General features: G+C 38.9%; 1 protein-coding gene across 1 annotated transcript in view; it reads left to right on the top strand.

The window, feature by feature from the left end:
• LOC107667272 (galactose-1-phosphate uridylyltransferase-like) overlaps positions 1–15037 on the top strand; it is a 122684-nt gene extending 107647 nt beyond the window's left edge. The window contains exons 10-11 of the mRNA XM_016458902.1: positions 6805–6959; positions 14662–15037. Of these exons, the coding sequence (XP_016314388.1) occupies positions 6805–6959; positions 14662–14742 (236 nt within the window). The 3' untranslated portion in view covers positions 14743–15037. The remainder of the gene's footprint in view (positions 1–6804; positions 6960–14661) is intronic.
• The last annotated feature ends 9046 nt before the right edge of the window (positions 15038–24083 follow it).

Genomic DNA, 24083 nt, shown 5'->3' on the forward strand with positions numbered 1-24083 from the left:
AACAAAGCAAAGAACAAGTGTCTTATCATTTATTATACTACATAGCATTATACATCAGTAGTTGTCCGCAACAAACAATGTTGATCTGCCGTGGTACAAGTCCTTGTGCAGATTGAAAGAATGCCATCATCTCCTGTTTCATTGTTGTCTCCTTTTTGTAGTTTTAAATAATGATTTAATGATTTGATATTTATTTGCCGCCGTCACGGCTATAATGCTTCTCCGACGAGCTGCTGCTTCTTTGGCTTTTGCCGTGGTACTGCGGGTTACACCAGCAACATGCCCTTGGACACTGCTAACTAGCGGTTTGCATGTGTACTGCACGTTGACGCGGACAACGACGCAGAAGTATAAATGAAAACTGATGCATAGCCTACGGCGTAAAGGCTACGGCGTAGGTCCGACGCAGAATTATAAATCAGCCTTTAGGCAGAGCTAAAAACGGTCCGTGCAGCGCGGTTCAAACGAGTCGCGCTCTTCCGCTTTTGACGCGTTTAGGAATTCGCGTGCGCTAAAGAAATGAGAGCGCATACGAGTTATCAAATTGATATCACTCGCGTTTTACTGCTACATCTGGTCTAAAATTTAGTGCTGCCATCTTGTGTTGACATTTTGAAACTGCATAGGCCTATTTTGTAAATTATGCTTGGCGGGCCATATATAATATAGACTATTAAGACAGCTGCGGGCCGCTTAACATTCATCCACGGGCCGCATTTGGCCCGCGGGCCGTAGTTTGGACACCCCTGTCCTACAGTGAGTGAGAGTCTCCTTAGATACTGATAACTCATGAAGAGAGCTGAGAGTATAATATGTTTCTCTCCTCTCCGTAATAGAAAACCCAGTCAGAAAATAACAGGGAGTGATGTGTGCAACCTGTCCAGCTCATATTTCACTCCAAAAGCCAATGCAGGAAATAAGATCCTGTTCTGCAGCCGCAATAGTCAAGCATCACTTTCAAGTGTTTTAGTTTTAGGAGACCTCGACTTTCATTTATTGTTCGGAAGAGGGGAAAGTCACATATAATAACGGACGCTATTACACATGGCATCCCGTGAAAAGCTTGTTATTCCGTTTCCAATGGAGCTCATTAGTTTGGGGAAAGAAAATATTAGGTTGTTTTTTTTGTCACTGAAGGCACAAAGGCGTTCTGATGAGCCGGGGAGGTAGCGTTAGCGGGCTAATTAGTGCGCAGCTCTGTTGTGAGTTAGCAGCATGGCGACTTCACCGTTAATGAGCCGCTCTCGCTGATGTCACCCTCTGATTCTGACTTTCTTTGGTTTATAAGCTTTACTTTTGTAAATATAGGTAAAATCTGCTTAATAAAACAAGTGTGTTGCCTAGATGAGCTGTTCTCTGAAAAACAGTTTGTGAGCTCCACTAGTTTGTAATCAGTGCTGGGTAGTAACGGATTACATGTAATCTGGATTACGTAATCAGATTCCAAAAATCAAGTACTTGTAATGAGATGATATTACAGTTTAAAATGCTGGTAATCAGATTACAGTTACTTTTTATTGATTACATGATTACTTATAATTCACACAATAGCAATTATTATTATTATTAATCAGTAACGGACTACAGTTTGCAAGTAATCTACCCAGCACTGTTTGTAATAGCTCTAGTCATGTGACTAAAATCATGGATATTATTGGTTGCGCTACTTTATTCCCAATGTGATGGAGAAAAAATGGCATGTGAAATGTTTGTTTTAGTCTGAAAAGACATAATTAGATGATTTTGCCTGCAAAAAGTTGCCGAACAGTGGTAAACGTGGCCACACCTTTAGTGTGAACAGGCCTTAAAGTGATAGTTCACCTAAAAATTTACATCTTGTCATTATTTACTGATTTATTATTTTTATTATTTACTTTTCAAATCTTTTCTTCATTCGGATATGTTTTTGGCACATTTATATTAGTTTTTGATTGACATCCATCAAGAATACTTGAAGATGGCCTAAACACTACAATACTAATACTTTTTATCATTATTTTTATGTGTTGAATCACTTATACTGTAAGTATGTTTATAATTAGCTTGCTTCATCGAGTCTGTTGCAATGCATTTTGGGATTGCATTCTGCTTGAAGGATACCTAAAATACAGTTATTTTATTATAAGTGATAGTATTATTTTATTGTATTAGTATTATTTTCACATTAGTATATTAATATTTAGATTTAATTCCGGTATTTTCTGTCATTTCAGTTTTAAAGTTACACTAATTTTGTTGTGTTTGTCATGTTTATTAGCTTTTTTAATCAGTTTTGTAATGTCTTTAATCCGTTTTTTTTTTTTTTGTCTTTTATTGTCTAACTTTTGTAAAAGACCAACTTTATTTCTAGATATGTTGCCTTAAAATGCTGCCTAAATAGGCAGTTTCCTAGGTTTTAAGAGGTAGCTCAATTTATTTGCATGTGTGGAGGTATTTTTATTTTATTTTATTGCATATCCACAGTTTTTTTTTTTTTTTTTTTAAGTAGGAATAATTTCTAAAAGAATGTTGACTCCAAAAGAGACGTTGGTATTCATTTCATAATTATCCTCTGTTACAGCAGATAAACATACAGTATATCGATTGAAGGCGTCAATTGAAGGCTGTAAAAAGAACAAAGTCTGCGAGATCAGCAAGAGCGTCTGACCAGGTGGCTTTCAGTCTGTTCAGACATGTCTAGCATGTTGAACAGGTTTTAGCTTCATCATTCAAGGCTGTTGGAGACCACAGCTATCCGCAATTTATTCATCATTCACACTTGATATAATAAACAACTCCTCTTTTTCAGCAAGAAATGAAATGCATTTCACATTGAATAATTGAATCAGGATGTTCGAGGCCTCTTTTATGGATTCATACATTTAGGTGGAGAAACAGGATAAACAGTTATGGCACATTATTCAGACTGCAAAGAGAAAATTACCAGCCAGTCACCCTAACTAGTGGAACTTCTCAGCACTGAAATCTTGCTTTTACTCTCATATATTGTTTGTTTTATGGCCATTTCTGCACACCGGTGCAAATTAGGAATTATTAGATAGCTTCAGCCTTTTCAAACAAGTAAACATAGCTCATACCTTTGTGGATAGGAAATGTGAAAACTTTAATTGAATAAAAGCTCTAAAAGCATACCTTGAATTCAGCTTGCCTTATTATTCAGCTAATCCTATTCATCACAGAAAGAACATATTTCAGTTAAAGCAAAAATAGGCTAGTCAATTGACGATGGACTAAATCCAAGATCTGCAAGCATACTAATCGTTTACTCACCCTCATGTCGTTCAAAACCTGATTTTTTTTATTTTTTCCCTGTGGGGCATGAAATTAGTTATTTAGTTTAATAAATGAGTGCCGGGGCTGTCCAGCTCCAAAAGGTAGTGTATATATTTATTGTATATGACTTTTAAAGCCATATGATAGTGTGAGAAACCACATGAAATTTTAAGTTGTTATTTCCTAAAAATCCTTTTGAAGCCTTTGAATTCTGGTTGAGATTCATTGTATTTACTGCTCTTATTTTTATTAAGGGCAAACGTCTGGTCTGCTTTGCTTTTAATATTAGCAAGAAGAGAGCAGAGTCTGCTCTGTTTTGATGCACTATTGTCACCACTAATGAGGCAACCCGAATTAGTAGTGCTTCAGCCTTGATTTTAATTGGTGGTTATGAGAAGGAAGTTTTTTTGTGTGTGTGTTTTTCTTTCAATTTGTAGAAAAAAAAAAAAAAAAAAATCAGGCCTAGTTTTCACATGGGGAAGCTGCTAGAAGAATCTATAAATCAGTAACTTTAATATTTTGAGTCAAAAGTTCAATTTCACAGTGGTTTTGTATGTTTGTTTCAGACTCTGAGTTCAGATAAGGACATTTTTGTGAGGCTTTCCACCTCCGAACAAAAATGTCAATATCATCATATATATTTTTAATAGCTGTAAACACAATAAAGCTATACTGGGATATATTCAGGCAGGTGTCATATATATATATTTTTTTAACCAAAAGTTTGTACTGTTCCGAGGACGAGGATATTTTTCATAAACGTCAGTTGAGGTTGCCATGTATGTTATTCTATATATTCTGTATACTATGATACATAAATTAGGTACTGTGTAGAGACCAAAAGTCATTAAGACAATAAAATAACATATACAATACATATATTTTTTGCTGATATTTTGTGTGTTACCCCCTTACCCCATATAGTGTGACAACATGCCCCATTAGCAGGGCCAATTAAGTAAACTGCATATTTTTTGTGGACAATAGTGATAATGTTAATGTTCAGTAGCACATATATATATATATATATTATTACTTTTTATTAGTAATACTACTAATGTGATCAGTTTGCCACTCCATGCACTAATTTGCAGTATGTTTTAATTGATTTTTATTGATATTTGATTAGACTTGGGTTCCTGAGTGCATAGCCGTTAGTTGGCTGTTTCATTAATATTCAGCAATATTCATGAATCTTAATGATTTTACAGGAAGGTCTTGTTCAAAGCAAGGCATACGAATGACCCAGATTCCATGCAACATTCACAATGTTATGAGGAAAGATGACATCACTGTAATTGTTAAATAGAAGTGGAATGTCTTATTGAGCTCAGATCACCAAACTTGATATTGTTGGCCATTGTGCCAAGTGTTTCTACACGTTCAGGCCGTTTACAATAAGTACAGTATTGGAGAATCCGAGCCTTACATTATTTTCACTGGCGTGGGACGAAAATGGCCTGAAGCCAGCGATCTCTACATATTTTGCACTGCATTGAAGTAACTAACCCCTGAGAGCCCAGAGCCAAATGTAAGCCAGCAAAGTCAACAAAATGGAGGAGAAACCCAAGACGGGCCAGAAAGAGACGTGTGAGCATGTGAGTGCTGGGAAGAGAGACCCGATCCAATCCCAGTAACATCCAACCAGCATGAGGCAGTGGAGAAAATGCCAGCAAAGGAAATTAACAGCCGTTTCATTGGAGCAGTCAGGATGAATCTGATTTAACTTGCATGATACGCTTTTCATTCATTACATGGGGATAAGAGCGGGGGATCTGGGATTGGGCGGACGGCCAAACCGCTGGTTCTCACAGCCATTTTATAACTTAATATGCACCGTGAAACCTTACGAGAGATGTCTCGCATGCCACTGGCATCCGAACGTTCGCAGGCCTTACTGTACGCTGGCTGGGTTTTTAATTACGGTTTTAGCTGAGGCCCAGTGCTGCGGTTTGCTCTGTTCAGCGTATTCAGCTTTGATGTAGCCGCAGACACTTATAAGACAGATGGATGCCAAGTCAGTTTGATCAGACCAAATCGTGCAACCAGTCATTTTTGACTTTTTTGAAGGGTTTTGAGAATGTCCTCCATTGGGACAGCAAGCATTTTTTGCTCTATCTGATCTGTTGCTGAAAATGAAACACGTAGTAAACTTAATGAGCCGTCGCATGCTGCGTCTGAACGTCTTAATGGGATTGACTGAACTTTCATTTCTTTGCAAAGATTAGTCAATAGAGGTCTTGACATCATTCTTGTGGTCAGTGTGAAATTAAACTTGACCCTGTTACTTTCTTAATAAGTGTTCTTGGTCTTATTTTGCACGATTCGCCATAAAGCGTTATTTCAGAAAACGAATGTTTGTCTTTGTAAGCTCGGTCCAACTCTGAAATGGCAGCTATTTAGCCATTGTTTTAGGCTGTTATTGTAGAAAATCTTTTCTGGTTTAAGCAGTAATTTAGGCAATTTTGAATAGTTTATCAAAAATCTCAACAGTTTTTCTGCATACAATGAAAGTCAGTTGTACTGTTATTTTTTAGCCCCAATTACTTTCATATTATGGGCAAAAACATATAGACATTTTTTTTTACATTTATGTATCCATTTTGTATCTATTATGTATGATTATGTATCATAATAGATTTATGTATCTATTATATATCACGACTGGGGCAGTCGTGGCCTAATGGCTAGAGAGTTGGACTTGTAACCTGAAGGTTGTGGGTTCGAGTCTCAGGTCCGGCAGGGATTGTAGGTGGGGGGAGTGTATAACCAGCGCTCTCCACCTTCAATACCACGACTGAGCTGAGACCCTTGAGCAAGGCACCGCACCCCCAACTGCTTCCCGGGCGCCGCAGCATTGGCTGCCCACTGCTCCGGGTGTGTGTTCACGGTGTGTGTGTGTGTGTGTGTGTTTGTTCACTTGGATGGGTTAAATGCAGAGCACAAATTCCAAGTATGGGAGACCATACTTGGCCACACATCACGTCCTTTCCTTTCCTTTCCTTCCTTCCTTTCCTATTTTTTCCCCCTGTATTTATTTATTTAGCTAGTTTTGTTTGGAATAACATGAGAACATGAGTATGATTTTTCATTTGTGTGTGAACTTTTGGGTGAATAGTAACATTAATGACAGGGTTACAGCAATAATAGTATATAATTATATAGTTATAGGATTGATGCTTTTAAGGTTGACTTGAACTTTTATCTCTATATATTGTGTGAGTTAGCTTATTTCCCTGAAGGTAGAAGTTCATATATGACTTCATATATGACAACTGGTTTCATTCAGGTGTGTAACAACGTTTTTTCACCATCCGATCCATTCATCATGGATAAAATCCCACTCGACTTTTTTATTTTATCATTTAATATCCAGTTCCATTTGGAAATATGTCACATTATGGATGACAATTGGGTTGGGAATATGTTCTTTAAAGTATTAAATTAAATTAAATCTAGAAATGGTTATTCTGTTGATATCGTCCGACTGTAGTACAGTATGTGTGCTCACAGTTGTGGTTTGCTCTCCAGGGGCCCCGACAGGAAGTCATCTACAGGAAGACATGAGCCACTGGCAGCTTCATGCTCACTACTATCCTCCTCTACTGCGATCCGCAACCATCCGCAAGTTCATGGTTGGATATGAGATGCTAGCTAATGAACAGAGGGATCTTACACCTGAACAGGTATGCTTTCTTTTAAACATGTACAAAAAAACGACACTGATTTTACAAAAACTTCTTTTAGTCTTTGGTATTGGTTTTAGCTAGTTTTAATAAAACTGATTCTATCACACCCCCAAACACAAAAATAATCGGTAACACATTAGTATAGGGACCAGTTCACACTATTAACTAGTTGCTTATTAGCATGGCTATTACTAACATATTGGCTGTTTATTACTTATAAAGCACATATTCTGCATGATCATATTCTACATCCATAATCCTACTCAATACCTAAACCAAACAGAGAACAGAACACAACTAATATAGTGGAGCAAATGAGAATAATTAACGAGACACACCTGAACCAAATGACATAATCAAACGGAGACAGAAACTAGGTCAAACAGAGCACATGGGGGGAGAAAACACAACAAAACAGGTCCATGAGGTGTGACATTTTTCTTTTTGCTGTATTTTCCATCAAATAAATTCAAGCCTTGGTGAGAATTTAAAAATAGAATAAAACAAAATAAAATAAAATCTTATTCTGCATGATCATATTCTACATCCATAATCCTACTCAATACCTAAACTTAACAATTATCTTACTAACTATTAATAAGCCGCAAATTAGGAGTTTATTGAGGCAAAAGTCAACGATAATGAATTGTTATGTTGAGAATTGGACCTTGAAATAAAGTGTGACCAAATAATCTAATAAATAGAGCAAATAAATGAATTAGAACAACAACAATAATAATTGAATTAATATAAATTAAATTATTAGAAGATTATATTGATGGCAAAGGGCCGGCAGGAAGGCAGGCAGGAGGAGCTTCAGGAGGTGGCCGGATGACCGGGATGAGGACGACCAGCAGAGTCCAGGTTGGTGATGACAGAGGGAGGATCCAGGGATAAGACAGAAGGGGGCAGGGCAGACCAGACGAATGGAGGAGCCAGGGAGAAGACAGGAGGGAGCCGGAGGAGCCAGGAGGGACCCAGATCACAGCCATGATGGCGACCCACGGTGGAGCCAATGGAGGGAGGAGCCATGGTGGAGGAAGGGCTGACGACCCAACTGATGGCGGCGGAGCAGGTGGTGGTGGAGCCCGAGGCAGAGCCGAAGAGCCAGGGCGACAGAGAATCTGGTGGGCCAAGGCGAAGCAGATGGCTCCGGCGACCGAGGCGGAAGCGGGGATCCAGAAGGCCACGTTGGAGCTGAAGCGACAGAGGACCAAGGTGGAGCTGAAGGGATGGAGGAGCCTGACAGAGCCGGAGGGATGAGGTGTAGCCGGAGGAGGGGAGTCCCGAGGGGGCGGATGGTCGCGGAGGGACGAGGGAGCCCGGCGGAGCTGGTGGACTGATGGGCCTCGATGGAGAGGAGGGAGCTAGGAGTCATGGTGGAGCCGCTGGGTCGACGGGACGAGGCGGAGTCCAGGACTCAGAGGCTGGGGCGGAGACAAGGGATGAGGGTGAGCAGAGGGGCTGCCAGGAGACAGCGGAGGCGATGGTGAGGACTGGTATAGAAGTGGTGGGAGAGGGAGGCTGGACAGGAGTTCAGGATGCTCAGGGGGATTAGAGACGGTGTGTGCTGCCCACACACACCACAAGGCCACTCCCAACACCGAGAGTGCCAGTGACAGGGGAACGACCTCCGTGGTCATTTCAGGAGAGATAGACAGTTCGAGATGGGCAGACATTTCAGGGCAGACAGAGAGTTCAGACGAAGGCGAGAGAAGAGTGGGCATGTCTGCATACAGTATATATACATATCATATTCCACTGAGCTCGGCTCACCCTCAGCCATGGTGCAATGGGTGGAGCTTCCCTCCGCACTCTCGCTGTCCGTGACGCTCTCCCCCGTGGCAAGCACTGTAGCCAACTCTCGCACCTGGTCTGACGTGTTGGGCTCTAGCTCCGGGGTGATCCTCAGCGCTGTCGCGGCGGGCTCTGGCTCTCCGTCAGCGGTGGGCTCAGGCTATTGCTCCACACAGCGGGGTGATGGTGGGCTGGGCTCTGGGTCGAGCGGCGTTCTAGATCAGGGCTGGACGCTCTCCAGACACCGAACTATCGCCTCCCTCCAGTTCTGTCCCGTGGTGTCTGGGAGGTCGTCGGGGCGGTGGCAGTTAGCCCCGAACCTGAACAGGGACTTCAGTGTCTCGTCGTCAAAGGCGGTAGTGACGGCGGAACGGCTGAAGTCCCTTGCAAAATCTTCGATATCCTGGCTCCTCCGAGCCAGAGCAGTGAATCTCGCCGCGTGCTCCCTCAACAAAACAAAAAGAAAAATTTTCAAAAATGAAAAACAAAACTCTTCTGTGACGCTACGGTGAGATAAACGCACGAAGAAGATGAATGCAAATAGTCTTTAATAAATCCACACAAGGGTAAATCCAGGACAGAACAGGCAGGAGACACACGTAGGGACATAGTAGACCGGACCACAAACAGAGAACAGAACATAACTAATATATTGGAGCAAATATGACCCTGGACCACAAAACCAGTCATAAGGGTCCGTTTTTATAAATTGAGATTTATACGTCATCTGAAAGCTGAATAAATAAGCTTTGTTAGGATAGGACAATATTTGGCTGAGATACAACTATTTGAAAATCTGGAATCTGAGGGTGCAAAAAATCTAAATACTGAGAAAATCGCCTTTAAAGTTGTCCAAATTAAGTCCTTAGCAATGCATATTACTAATCAAAAATTAACTTTTGATCTATTTACGGTAGGAAATTTACAAAATATTTTCTTGGAACATGATCTTTACATAATATCCTAATGATTTTTGGCATAAAAGAAAAATCAATAATTTTGACCCATACAATGTATTTTTGGCTATTGCTACAAATATACCTGTGCTACTTATGACTGGTTTTGTGCTCCAGGGTCACAAATGAGGATAATTAACCAGACACACCTGAACCAAATGACATAATCAAACGGAGACAGAAACTAGGTCAAACAGAGCACATGGGGGAAGGAAACACAACAAAACAGGTCCATGAGGTGTGACAATAATAAATATTTTAACAACTCTTAGCAGGCTGTTGGCTCTCTAAAAAGTGCAATGTGCAAAATATGTACAATTCTAATTTTTTATAATATTTATAATTAAATATTTATCATATTTATAATAATAAAATATATTATAATATTAGAATTAAATTATTATAGTAAATATTTAATTTAAATTTTAATGTAACTCTTAGCAAGCGGTTGGTTCTTTGTAAATGTGCATCTGACAATGTATGTATGATAACACTTTAGTATAGGGACCAGTTCTCACTATTAACTAGTTGCTTATTAGCATGCCTATTATTAACATATTGGCTGTTTATTTGTACTTATAAAACACATATTCTGCATGACCATATTCTACATCCCTAATCCTACACAATACCTAAACTTAACAACTACCTTACTAACTATTAATAAGCAGCAAATTAGTAGTTTACTGAAGCAAAAGTTGTAGTTAATGGTTTGTAAATAGCAAGAATTGGACCTTAAAATAAAGTGTGACCGTATTTATGATAATTTTCTTATTTTTAATAATAATAACAATAATAAAACATACTATTATACATATTTTCTTTTAATTTTAACAACTTTTAGCAAGCTATTGGCTCTCTGTAAATGTGCATTTGGGTCTACTCACTTGATATGAAACAAAACGACTGAGTGATGTCCAATTTGGTCATCAAATTTGACAGTATCATTCAGATGACAGGTCTTAGTTTACTGGCTGGATTTGGGTTTGAGTTTAACACCCATGCAGACCTCTAGACTGTATTCTTCTCCTGACTCAAGAGTGTTTTTATCTATCTTTCCACTACATTTAGAGTTTCCACTAAGCTTAGCTCCCCAATTATTCCTAGTTCAATACCCAAGTTGTAGATAACCTCCTTTTTTATGCTGGGATTTCATGACCTAACATTACTCTGCCCCGTTTCTTCAAAACCACTGGTTAGAAATGCCTTCAGAAGCGGCTTTCCTGACAACCGCTGCTGTCAGATTTTAAAATAATTGGCTAGTGAGGTGACTTTTGTTGTTTTCTGCCAGCGTTCAGGTTATAATGTCACGCTTAACAGTTTGTGACTCTTGCAGTGGTACTGAGCTACTGTCCTCAGTATCATTGGAAGTTAGTTTAATCCACAATGACTCATATTTCCAGCACTTCCGCACCTACCTCACCTGCTTCATTAATGTGTCCAGTCATGTGGGACTTACTTCCGCCGTCTAAGTGTTTCTGTCAGGCACACCCAGGCCAGGGTGACCCTGCTCGGTTTGATGCTGTCAAGCGAGGGAAGGGGAGCCGAGCAGAAACCAAGTACCCTATTTTCCTGTCTCCTTTTTCTCGTCTCAGCCACCGAAGGGTGCAGCGCGTTACGCTCTTGATTGATGCCCATCTGGATGTATTGATTGATAGCTTGATCAAATTACGGCCTTCCATCCAGAGGTTGTCAGGACACTGGCCGTCAACGCTGATCCGTCACGCTGTGACTCTGTCCGTCGCATCGACTCGGGTCCAATCAACACCCCCCTTCCGACAGCGATCCAAGCCCTTTTCACACTCCTCACAAACCCATTTCCCCCCAGCTTGTCCACCTGAATGTAAAATTTATCAGCAGGCGGTGAGCGTTATCAGCCCTAAACCAGGACATCTGTTTTTCTCCGAGCTAAACGAGTGAGAATGGTTTGGACTGCGATAAATTGGGCTTGGTTATCTGTCGACCTGACCTCTGTCTGCTGAGTTGGTGGCGAGTTCAAAGCCAAGTTAGCGTTTGAGCACACTAAAGTAACCAGACCCCATTTTACAAGCCAGTGGAGGTACAGTTTGTCTCAATTATTAGTCCTAGCTATATTGTGATTCAGTAGTCGGGGCAAATGATATTTGTGATATATTTTACCTCATAAAACTATATCGATATTGCTACACCAAGTTCTGCATTAGTATTTTTGGGAAAAAGAGATTCAAGTCAATGAGATGATGAAATATGTTGTGGAAGAACTTTTCCTTACTGTTTTTATTTGGCCATCATCCAAACCGAGGTAAGAATATAACTGGTTCCTTGAGTTGGCCGGCTGCTCAGAGAAACAGTAGTGTCTTTGACAATGAAATTGTAGCTTCCTTCTGAAGTGTCAGACATTGATTTGGAAGTGGTCTATTACTGACAGACATAGAGAAATTTTAGCTTGAGCCACTGATGAAATAATATGCTTTGAAATGTTGGTAGCACCAATTCTCACTAAAACCTAGTTGCTTATTAGCATGCATATTACTAGCATATATGTTGTTTTAGTATTATTAGGCACATATTACTGACTTATTCTGCATGACCATATTTGAGATATTTTAGACCCTTATTCCTACCCCATACCTAAACTTAACAACTATCTTAATAACTATTAATACGCAGCAAATTAGGAGCTTACTGAGGCAAAAGTGGTAGTTAATAGTTAGCTAATAGTGAGAATTGCACCCCAAACTAAAGTGTGACCGAAACATATTCTGTTACCTGCAGACTTAATAGAAAATATAGTGTGTTATATTTTCAAATTATTTGTAGGTGCAAATATTTGTATTTTCATGAAAATTTATGTGCAGCATTTTGGTCAACTGGTCAATCAACCATCCTCAGACTTTTTGACAGTTTGTAAATGACAGCGCAATCAATCAATCAATCAAATTTTTATTTTTGCTCTAAACCCGTATGATTTTCTTTCCTCTGTGTTACACTAAAACGTTATTTAACATTAAAATGTATCTGTTCTTTACACAAAGCCATTATGTGACTTCTGAAAAATGTGCATGAATTTTATAGTGTTATTTTAGTATCATTTATATACTGTCATTGTATTTGTTAATATTTTGAATTAACATTTATTTTTATATTTCAGTTTTCTTTTTAATTTCAGTTTAAGTTTTAATACTTTTTTAATATCTCTATTTAGCGTTTATTTATATCTATTTCAGTACATCAATTTAAACGTTTTATTTCAGTACATTGCCAAAGCAACAGTTCTAATTTTTATTTATTTATTTTTCTTCTAATATTTATATTTAGATTTATTTCAGCTTTATTTTAAATAATTATCCTTAATAGTTTTAGTTAACAATGACAACATTTTTATCATATGTACTACCATTATGGCGATTTATTTTCTCTTCCTCTGTATGCGGGGTCAGTCATCTACTTTTGTGTTTAATGAAAGAAAACACGTCATATGAGCTTGGAGCGGTAATTTAATGATGGCAGTATTCTATTTTTTGGTTCAGTCATATAGTCTCATTAGGACAGATTTCACCACTGCTGTCAAAACCCACTCATGTATGCCACCACTCACTATATGGCCATAATTCCAACTGGTTCCTAGCATGCACAAGCACATATTCATATACCGGTTATTGCCAAGCATTACTGACTCTTAGCAGGGACGCTAAGGGTAATGCAATGGGCGCTTTTTTATCTCCGGCACTCAAACGTCATGACTGAACGGTTTTCGTTTGGAATATCGTGCTGAACCTCTGGGGTGATTTAATGTGCTGTAACATTTATTATGGCTTTATGTATGCGGCACTCCCATGGTGAGCCCAGCTGCCAGTGTTTATGAGACTGACCTCTCACTCAACGGCGGCAGCAGCCTCCATCAGCCCGTGCCGCAGCGGCGGTTGAGGAGGAATTAAAGAGTGTTGTGGCTGAGAGATTGGATCAGGAAGTGACACAGCCGCTAGGACGTTTAATCACACCCCTGCAGGGACTTATCTCAGGAGAGAGTGGGCGACTGGTGGCTCCTCTGCTGTGAGCGCTAGACATGAATGCAGAGTCTGCCGTCGCTGGAGGGTCTGGGTCACACTGTGTGTTTTTCATAATGTGCTTTCACAGCAATCTGCCTTTTTGCTACAGCTTTATTTTTCAAATTTATGTCTCTATCCCAGCAAATTGTGTGGATGTTTATTTGGTCCAAGCGCTTCTGGAGAACTGTGTAAGGAAGACTGGAGCTAGTTGTCACACTTTTTACTCCAGGAAATATTTCTCAGCACAGGTTTATTATACAAAGTCTTTGAAGTTTCTGTGTAGGCACATACTGTATCTGAAGATCTACAAAAAGCTGTCACCTTTTATGCAACCGTTATTGCCTACAGCTCATTAAACATGTTGACATTGTTTTTGGGCCATTTTGTCACAATGGAATCTAGATATTATAGATTTTAGTAAATGTTATTTACAAAATAAAAAAAGTTTATATTTAATGCATTTTAGGATCATTCAATGAATTCAGTACTTTAAAAAATAATATTTTTAATTACTTTCTTTTCATTTTATATTTGAAACTGCATTACTGTTTAGGATTGGAATCAGTAAGATTGATTGATTGATTGATTGATTGATTGATTGACAAAAATATTACTTTTATTCAGTAGGAATGTATTTAAGTGATCAAAAGTGACATTAAATACATTTATATTGTAACAAAGACAATTATATTTCAAATAAATTTTGTTCTTTTGACATTTCTATTCATCAAAGAATAGATAGATTGTACATTGTAATGATATTTCACAATATTGCTATTTTGGCTTTATTTTTGATAAACTAAATGCAGCCTTGGTTAGCAGAAGAGACATGCTGTAATGTATGTGTTAATTGTTCACTCATTCAGAATCTTCTCTGTTTCTTTTCTGTCTTTTTCTCCCCGTTACTCATTTTCGCAGGCTGCAGAGCAGTTAAGGAAGCTCGGAGAGGAACATTATAAGATGAAAAAAACTGAAGGTGATGGAGGGATGGAGAACTAAAAGAGTGTGACCTGTTGGCCACCTTCTGTGTCCAGCTGTCAGATAATGAGAACATAAAACTGTGAGAAACAGATGGAGCTGTAAGATGACTCATCTGTTTTAGTGCAAAGAGTTTAAAATTTGAACTAACTTCCTTTTGACACACTTTTTGGTCTTTTCATTCAAGTTAGAAGTAAAAATTGGCTCCCAAGTTTTTGTTCAGGGCACTAAAGGCCAAATCATGTGAGCTGGTAATTGCTTAGTTGAGAGCCAAAATGATTTTTCAGAAAAGTTTGAAATGATAAGTTGTAATCTTGTGTGCTTTAAAAAAAAGTTTAATAAAGTTCTTCCTTTTTGGCTAAATGAATTTGGCAAAGGAAACATTGAAAACAAGCTTCCATAAAATTGAAAAGTGTTTTTTTTTTTTATGTCCTTGGAAACTGCTGGAAAAGATTTCAACAAGTGAAAAAAAATTGTTGAATTGAAGACACTCTGGCGATGCTTTAGCAACCATACATAATTCATAAACAACCAAACATACTCTAGAAATTGCATAGTCACACCCAAACTCTCTAACAACTACCATGTAACTACTCAAAACACCAGAAACCATGTGTCAACATATTAGCAACTACTCAGAACATCCCAGAAACACTCTCGAAACAACCCAGAACACCCTAGCAACCATAGTACCGGAATACCCTAGAAACTATTCACTATAGCCTAGATTTTCCCTAGCAAGCCACCGTAAACACTGCATCAGCTGCCTAGCAGCATATTAGAAACCACTCTAACAATACCTAAACATCTTAGCCACCACCTAAAAACACCCTATAAACAACACTTATAACAACCGAGACACAGCCTCGCATCAACCTACAACTTACATTAGCAACCGTCTAATAACTCCCAGATAACACTGCCTAGAAACACTCCCAGATAACACTGCCTGAAACTACCCTAACAACCACTGAACAGCCTAGCAACAGCCTAAAATGTCTTAGGACTAGGGCTGTGAATCTTTGGGTAGACAGCGAATCGATTCGATTCACGATTCATAGGTTTTCGATTCGATTCAAGAACTATTTCAGAACGATTCGATTCGATTCACAATTAAATTCGATTCAATTAACGATTAGTTTCTGCATTCTTTAAGTGCATTCACAGGATTATTTAAATGCTTCGCCTAAATTCTTCAAATGCTTAGTCAGGGGGAAAATTACACAGCAACCTTTATGGTTACAGAACCATAGGTTAGAGAAAGAAAAAAAAACACTTTTGTCCATTGTTAGATGCTAGTTTAATGATGCTATGGCATGACATGGCATATGTAGAAATGTATGTAAGCCATAAATTGATAAAACCTCTGATACACTGCAATGTCTGAACTGTCCTGAGCGCATCCTGAGCGCGTCCTCGACAGCCGGCGCGTGACACGTCTTCTTTTTCTTCTTGCTTTACGGCGGATCGCAGACTTATAAGTGCATTACCGCCACCTATCTCTCAGGACAGTGCAGACATTGCAGTGCATCAGAGGTAAAAAAAACTATATAAATACTGTTCAGTTTCTTGCACAGACCGATCGTTTCGTGTCTTTACACATCAATGGATCATCACGAGCCGCAGGGTTTAATTTGGTTTTGTTTGTGTATGTTTTTTTTTACTCTCAAAGCCGTGATTCCCATCCACTTACATTATAAGACTGACAGACTGCAACGGTTTGAGTTAAAAATCTTCGTTTGTGTTCTACTGAAGAAACAAAGTCACCTACATCTTGGATGCCCTGGGGGTAAGCGGATAAACCTCAAATTTTCATTTTTGGGTGAACTATCCCTTTAACAACCAATCAGTATTTTCTAGCACTTCCATAACAACCACATAGAACACCGTATCAACTGCCTAGCAACACACTTGATATCACCTTTAAAACCACTGAACACCCTACTAACCGCCTAACAAAACCGTACAACATCGTAGCCACCACCTAAAGTACCAGAATATCCTAGCAAACATCTAGGAACACTACCAACAATCCAGTACATCACAGCAACCACCTAGAACACTGTAACAACTGCCTAGCAACACCATAGAAACCACCCTAACAACCACAGAACACCTTAGCAGCCATCCACTAAAACAACACCTTAAAACATCTTAGCCACCACTTAAAGCCACACTATAAATCACCTCGCCTATAACAACCTAGAAATGACCTAGCAACCACTTTCAACTTACTAACTGTCTAACACTTCCCAGGTAACTGTACAAAACACCCTAGGTATCATATATAATCACCTTAGTAACCACTCAGAACACGCTAGAAAATACCTAGAAACACTCTAGCAATTACTCATAAGACTCTAGCAACTTCAGTACCAGATTATTTTAACAACTTTCTTAGAACACTAGCAACCATCCAGGACATTCTAGCAATGCTCTAGCAACCACAGATAACATCCAGTACATTACAACCACTGAACATCTTAGCAACCACCTAACAACACCATACAACATCTTAGCCACTACCTAAAAGTACCAGAATATCATAGCAACTGTCTAAGAACACTAGCAACCATCCAGTACATCAAAGCAACCACCTAGTAATGTCCTAACAACCACCCAGAACACTGTAACAACTGCCTAGCAACACCCTAGAAACCACCTTAACAACCGCAGGACACCCTAGCAACCATCTACTGTAACAATACCTTAAAACATCTTAGCCACCACTTAAAGCCACAGTATAAATCCCCTATAACAACCTAGAAATAACCTAGTAACCACTTTTAACCACAACCACTCTCAAAGCAAAACTTCCTAGACACCATATATCAACACCTTAGCACTGATTTAGAACACTCTAGCAAATGCCTTGAAACACCCTAGCAACTACATTTCCAGAAAATCCTAGCAGCCATCTAAGAACACTAGCAACCATCCAGTGCATCCTAGCACTGTATCAACTTCCTAGCAACACACTTAATACTGTCCCACCAATCTCTGAACACACAAGCAACCGTCTGACAACATCTTAGCCACCACCTAAATTCACAATATAAACCATATAGCCTATAACAACCTAGCCTATATTATAGCCTATAATAACATGACCTAGCAACCACATACAACAGCTAAAACACCCAGCAACTGTCTAAAACACCCTAGAAACCATATATTAACAACTTAGAAAGCACACAGAACACTCTAGCAAATACCTAGAAACACTCTAACAACAACTCAGAACACCCTAGCAAATACAGTACCAGAATATTCTAGCAACCATCTAAGAAACAATCCAGTACATCATAGCAACCACCTACAACACCGTAACAACTGGCTAGCAACACTCTAGAAACCACCCTAGCAACCACCTACTCTAAAGCCTTAGAACATCTTATCCACCATTTCAATATAAACCACCTTGCTTATACTTTAATTTAACAACCTAGAAATGACCTTGCAATCCCCTACACACTAGCAACTGTCAACAACTCCCAGGCAACTACCAAAACACCCCATATAACAACACCTTAGCAACAACCCAGAACATCCAAACAACTACAGTACTACCAAACTATCCTAGCAACCATCTAAGAACACTAGAAGCCATCCTAGAAGCCATCCAGTACAGCAAACACTGTATCAACTGCCTGCAAACACCCTAGAAACCACTGTAGCAACCACAGAACACCCTAGCAACCATCTAATACCATCTAAAAACAGCCTAGAAATGACATAGCTACCTCCTACAACATAGCAACTGTCAAAAAACTGCCAGGCAATTACCAAAAACACCTTAGAAATCATATATAAACACCTTAGCAACAACCAAGAACATCCAAACAACTACAGTACCAGAATATCCTAGCAACTTTTTACGAACACTAATAGCCATCCAATACAACTCAATAGAACACTGTATCAGCTGCCTGCAAACACCCTAGAAACCATACTAACAACCACAAAACACCCTTAGCAACCATCTAATACCACCTTAAAACACTCTAAAAAATACATGCCGTGCCTAACAGCCTAGAAATGACCTAGCTACCACCTACAACTTAACAACTGTCTAACAACTCCCAGACAACTGCACAAAACACCCTAGAAATCATTTATCAACACCTTAGCAACCACATAGATTAGCCCAGAATCAAGATGACAAGTTTTGCACAGACAAGCATTTCTTCTGAGAACATAAAATCCAGTTAAATGTTCCTTTATTCATTACTAGCAGGAACTTTCTCCAGTACATACTAGCAATTTCCAGCTTGGCTTTCTGCAGCCGTTAAAACGGAAAGTGTAATTGACGGCCTCGGGGCAGCTTGCTTAATGAGGGAAATGTGTTCAGCGGATCAGTTTTCCTGCATCGCACCTGCCGGGCCGCAGTTCCGTTTACGCCGGCGTGCGAATGGCTGACATTGAGAGGCGAAACGTTTTTCTTGTCAAGCCAATTTACAGTGGCATAACAGAAGGTCTCTCTCCCACGCCAGGTGCTCCATCATTCTCTCTGTCAGTGATTCTCAGTGTACTTAAGAACTTGGTAAGAGTGGGCCCAGTCTGTCTGTGGCGCCATCCATCTGTTCAGGTGTCTGTTGTCATAGGGAACGAGGGGTTGCGATCGTTCAGAGCAGATGCCGGGGATGGATGAGCTCTTCAACATGCGGCGGTGAAATCATGAATCATAAAGGCAACTAAATTTGGGTTCACTGTGCTTTTGTTGTCGTAACACTGGAAAGGAAGTTCACAGAAAATTGACCCCTTCACGTTGGCTGCATTTACACTGCAAGGTCTAATGCACAGATCCCACATTCTGACATTATTTCCCCCCCATCTGTTTATGTTCACTTACATAGCCGTAACAGACTGTGTTTACATTAATACCCAGTCAGAGCATGCAATGCTGCGCTGCCCAAATTGATCTACACTGTGCTTTCACTGGTTCGCAAAATAAATTCTTTCAGTGCTGTCCAGTGGGCTCATGTAAATACTGGTGTGTGCCGTTTGGTTTAGACAAGCATTGCTGTTTTGTCGCTCCTTTGGACCATAAATCGATCAATGGCAATTTTTTTTTATCCACATCAAATGGAACATGCATACAATGACTGATATATTATCTGAAGACAAAGAGCCCTATTAAAAGAAAAAAACAAGAGTTTGGTAAAATATTTTATTGCATAGAAAATAAAAACAAAAAGTGAAGCAGTTTTGTTGAACTATTATACATATTTAAAAATAGTGCAACATGCAAATACATGCAGAAAAAAAGAAAGTAAATGGAGTAAAGATATCATAGTAGGCCCTCAAGTCTATTAAAACACCACATAATTTGACCTTTAAGTTTAGGCATAAATTAATTTTTGCAAGCAAATATTCATCACAAATATTTGGAAAATGGTTTTCAAAAAAAAAGTGATATATACACAAACACACACTACAGTTCAAAACTGTGAAATTATTAAGATTTTTAATGTTATTGAAAAAGGTCAGTTATGCATTTATTTTGATAAAAAAATGGAGTAAAACAGTAATATTTGTGAAATATTATATTTTAATTTAATAAAAGACTATTATGATTTTATTTTATTATTTTATTAATGCAAAGCTGAATTTTCAGCATCATTTCCCTTAGTCTTCAGTGTCATGTGTTCCTTCAGTCAATCACAATGTATTGTGAGATCAGTGCAGTGTGCTTTGTTATATACTGTACATTTTGTGAAATGTCGGAAGCATACAGAAAATCTGCATAATATGCAAACTATACATACCTACTAGTGCAGAACAAGATTTGTTATGTAGTTTTTTGTTGTTTTTTTGTATTTATTTGTTTTAGGTTATCCAGACAAAACCTATTTCTGTCAAGGAGTGGCCACACCCACTGCTAAACCTCATTGGTTCAAAACCCCACTCCACATGTGTATTAAACATCAAATAAGTTGGCTGTGATTTTGTTACATTGCATCATGAAGGATTTTTCTTTCAGTGAGGACAGAAGATGACTGGATGCCAGAAACATCGGGCAAAGACTCTGAATCAGACATTCTTTCATTTGTATAGTTTTCTTATGCTACAGTTTTATCTTTTTTTACTTTTTTTGTTTTGAGTTCTCTGAGTGCTCAAATGTTTGCAAAGGCTGTACACTTTGAAGAAAAAAGTTCATACGGCTGCTTCTGGAAAAACAACTTTTGTCATCTGTCAATTTTGTTCCAATCTCTTCACATTTTATAAAACTTGTGAACAAGCTGCAACTTCTGTACATGAAAAATCCACACAGAATAAGCAACAACAGCTTGCTTGCTGTCCCGCGAAGGTCATTTTTCCTCGACTTTAAGATTGGGTCCTTGTGCTGTCATCCGTTAACTGAGCATTCCCTCCCTTGAGCTACATCACTCCTACCTTACTGTCTTTTCCAGGCTCACCTTCTTCAAACGCTTCTTACATTGAAAAACACTCCTGGTTGGCTGCACGCCCGAGTTTGCCGATTGATACCGTTAGATCACTCCGATTGTCATAAGAGCTAGTTGTTGCCAGCCGCCCACTCTGAAGTTTGCGGCAAACTCCTCGCACACATCACGGCAACAACCCCTTGAGGCTGTTCATTTATCTTCGGCACAGTTTATAGGTCGTGAATGCCATTACCAGCCGGGCCTGTCTGAAATCCATAAGGAGATACGTGTTTATTAAAAAGATGTCTTGTAATCAATAGCGGTTTTTCCCCTTCGATGGAGAGCTGCTGTATGTTATCTCACCAGTGAGTGACATTGATAATAGTGGATCAGTTTTGTTTTTAGGAGGCTATTTAAACAATCTATAATATCGCAGGAGGGATAATTCATCTTAGTCAGGCTGCTCGCCTTTGACGTCAAGTCAGTTACTTTTGCTGAGGGGTTTGAAATAATGTTGAAAATAGCTGTCAAAGGTTTATAGAAGATGCATTGATGTCAGAATAATGGAGGATATCTGCAATGTCAGATATGGGTGCTGTTGCATCAAAGCTTTATACAAGTCAACATGAAATCAAAATTAAGCCTATTTACTCTCATTACTTGTACCTTCAGGGGCGTCATGCATTTATTATGAAACTTTGATTATGTTTTCAATGTAGCGTAATAAATACCTTGCCTTATAGGCCTGATTATATACCTCTAAATTATGAACATAAGATATTATATTTCCTTACACTGTCGCTTTAAACAGTTTAAACACTGTACACTTTAACATTTTGTGGTGCACATATTTTGTAGCTTCAATCGGCAAGCTCCACAAATCACATACAGTATACATATATATTCAAGATGACTTTCCTCAACATGTGACGTTTACAATACTGATAATATTTGACCTATACGGTGCCCCTAAAGGCACACAGTGATGAAAAAAAAAAGAATTTTATTTCAATGCTTTTGCATTTTCTTGCAAAATATTGCGTCCCCCCTGAGAAACTTTGCGTTTAAGTCTACGTTTTCTTGCAAAAGTATTGCTTTCCCACAAGAAACTTTGCGTTTGGTCACAAAACATTTGTCTTTTCACACATAAGTATTGCATTCTAGTGAGAAACTTTACATTCGCTCACAATAGTATTGCGTTCCACCAAAACAATTTTGCATTTGCTCACAGAACATTTGCGATTTCTTACAAAAGTATCGCATTCCCCCAAGGAACTTTGCAATTGCTCTAAAAACACATTTGCCTTTTCTCGCAAACATCTAAATGGAAGTAAAATGTTTTGCAGATGCTGCTTCATGCTGACTTCAAATGGGTGGTCAGCAAAAATTAATAAAATGATAAATGTGGTTTTTCCTCAAGGGTCTAAAATGATATTAACATTTATGTTAATAGATGTATATTCTGGCCATGTCTGAACAACTTTTTGTAGACAAACAATTGAACCCATTCCATTCAAACAGTTATCCTACAACTCAACAAATGTAAACACACACAATGCCAAATGCACTTTCACGCTTATCAGATGGATACAATCTGGTATTCATACAATCACTGTCATGATTTTTGGTTCCTGGCATTTGGACTCGTACAAAATTTCCATTCAATGGAGGACTGCGTGCTCAATTTCAAGTATGAAATTGCAATGTCTTTCTCCTTGGGTATGTGTTACGAATGTATCATGTCAGTCGAAACTCTTGTCTCATAGCACGTCCACTTGACCATAATCAGCCATTCTAGGAACATCTGTCTAAAGTTGATGGAATGTTGGCAAGCAATTTCAAGTGGCATTTCAGGATTGCGGAACAGGGAGATCACCAACATGCGTGACCCTCATCCCAACGAGATTCCCTGGAAGACAATCGTTTCTCAGTGAAATGAGTGAAGCATCAAATCTGCACCAGGTCTTCTATATGGTTGGACGGGCAATGAGCAGCATACCATGCGAGAACACGACTTGTCATGCTGTTCATCTCATCACAAAATGCAACTGAAATCACACAATAATGGATTCTGTAGTGAAACTGCATTCTAGTTAACAAGAGGATTCTGGTGATGTTAATTTTTCCCACAGCTTTAGGGTTGGGAATCGTCTGAAGTGCCTCTAGTTTTTTAGATCCTGGTGTCCTTGAAAAGGCTGTTGTTTGGTGAACAGATGCTTGAGTATTTGTTGACTCCTACTGTGTGTGTGTGCCTCTACCTGTACACACCTGCTGTAAATGAGGCAAGAAATTGAACGCTTCCCTTGGCAGAACAGTGTTGCCATCCTCCCCCTCCACACCTCCTCCTCCTCATCTCTTCACTTCAGTGCCCCAGCCTGTATTGGTTACGCTGTAAATGTTGCCCATATTTATCGCAAAGCGAAGGAAAGCCAAGAGGACACGCTGTGGAGCGTCTAATTGAGAACGAAAGGCTCAAAAGCCACATCCTTGAAAAGAAAATGGAGGGAAATTCCATCAAATTCAATCGGTTGAATCTATATTTGAGTCATGAAAGTTTGAGAATATCTTTTAACTTATGTTACTGTTCCCATTGCATTAAGCTGACTGCACAAGTATGATTTTGCCAAGTATAACATGCCGAGTGTGACATTCACTCAGTTGTCAGTTGTGTTTTCAATGAACCTTTACCTCCAATGAAGTTCTGACAGTGTCAGAAAAAAAATAAATTTTCATCTAAAATTAGCATTTTTACCGGGCTCCTATATTTATGTTCATTTATTTCACTTTAATGGCATTGAAAGGGACCTATACTTCACCATTAAAGTGAAATAAATGAACAGAACTGTAGGAACCTGATAAAAATGCTAATTTTTGAAGAAAATTTCAGATGGCACTTAGAGGCTTTTGCATCCGAACTCTTCATATATGTGACCCTGGACCCCAAAACCAGTCATAAGGGTCAATTTTTCGAAATTG

The sequence above is a fragment of the Sinocyclocheilus anshuiensis genome, unplaced genomic scaffold, assembly GCF_001515605.1.
Source record: "Sinocyclocheilus anshuiensis isolate Anshui unplaced genomic scaffold, SAMN03320099.WGS_v1.1 scaffold952, whole genome shotgun sequence".
Taxonomy (NCBI): Eukaryota; Metazoa; Chordata; class Actinopteri; order Cypriniformes; family Cyprinidae; genus Sinocyclocheilus; species Sinocyclocheilus anshuiensis.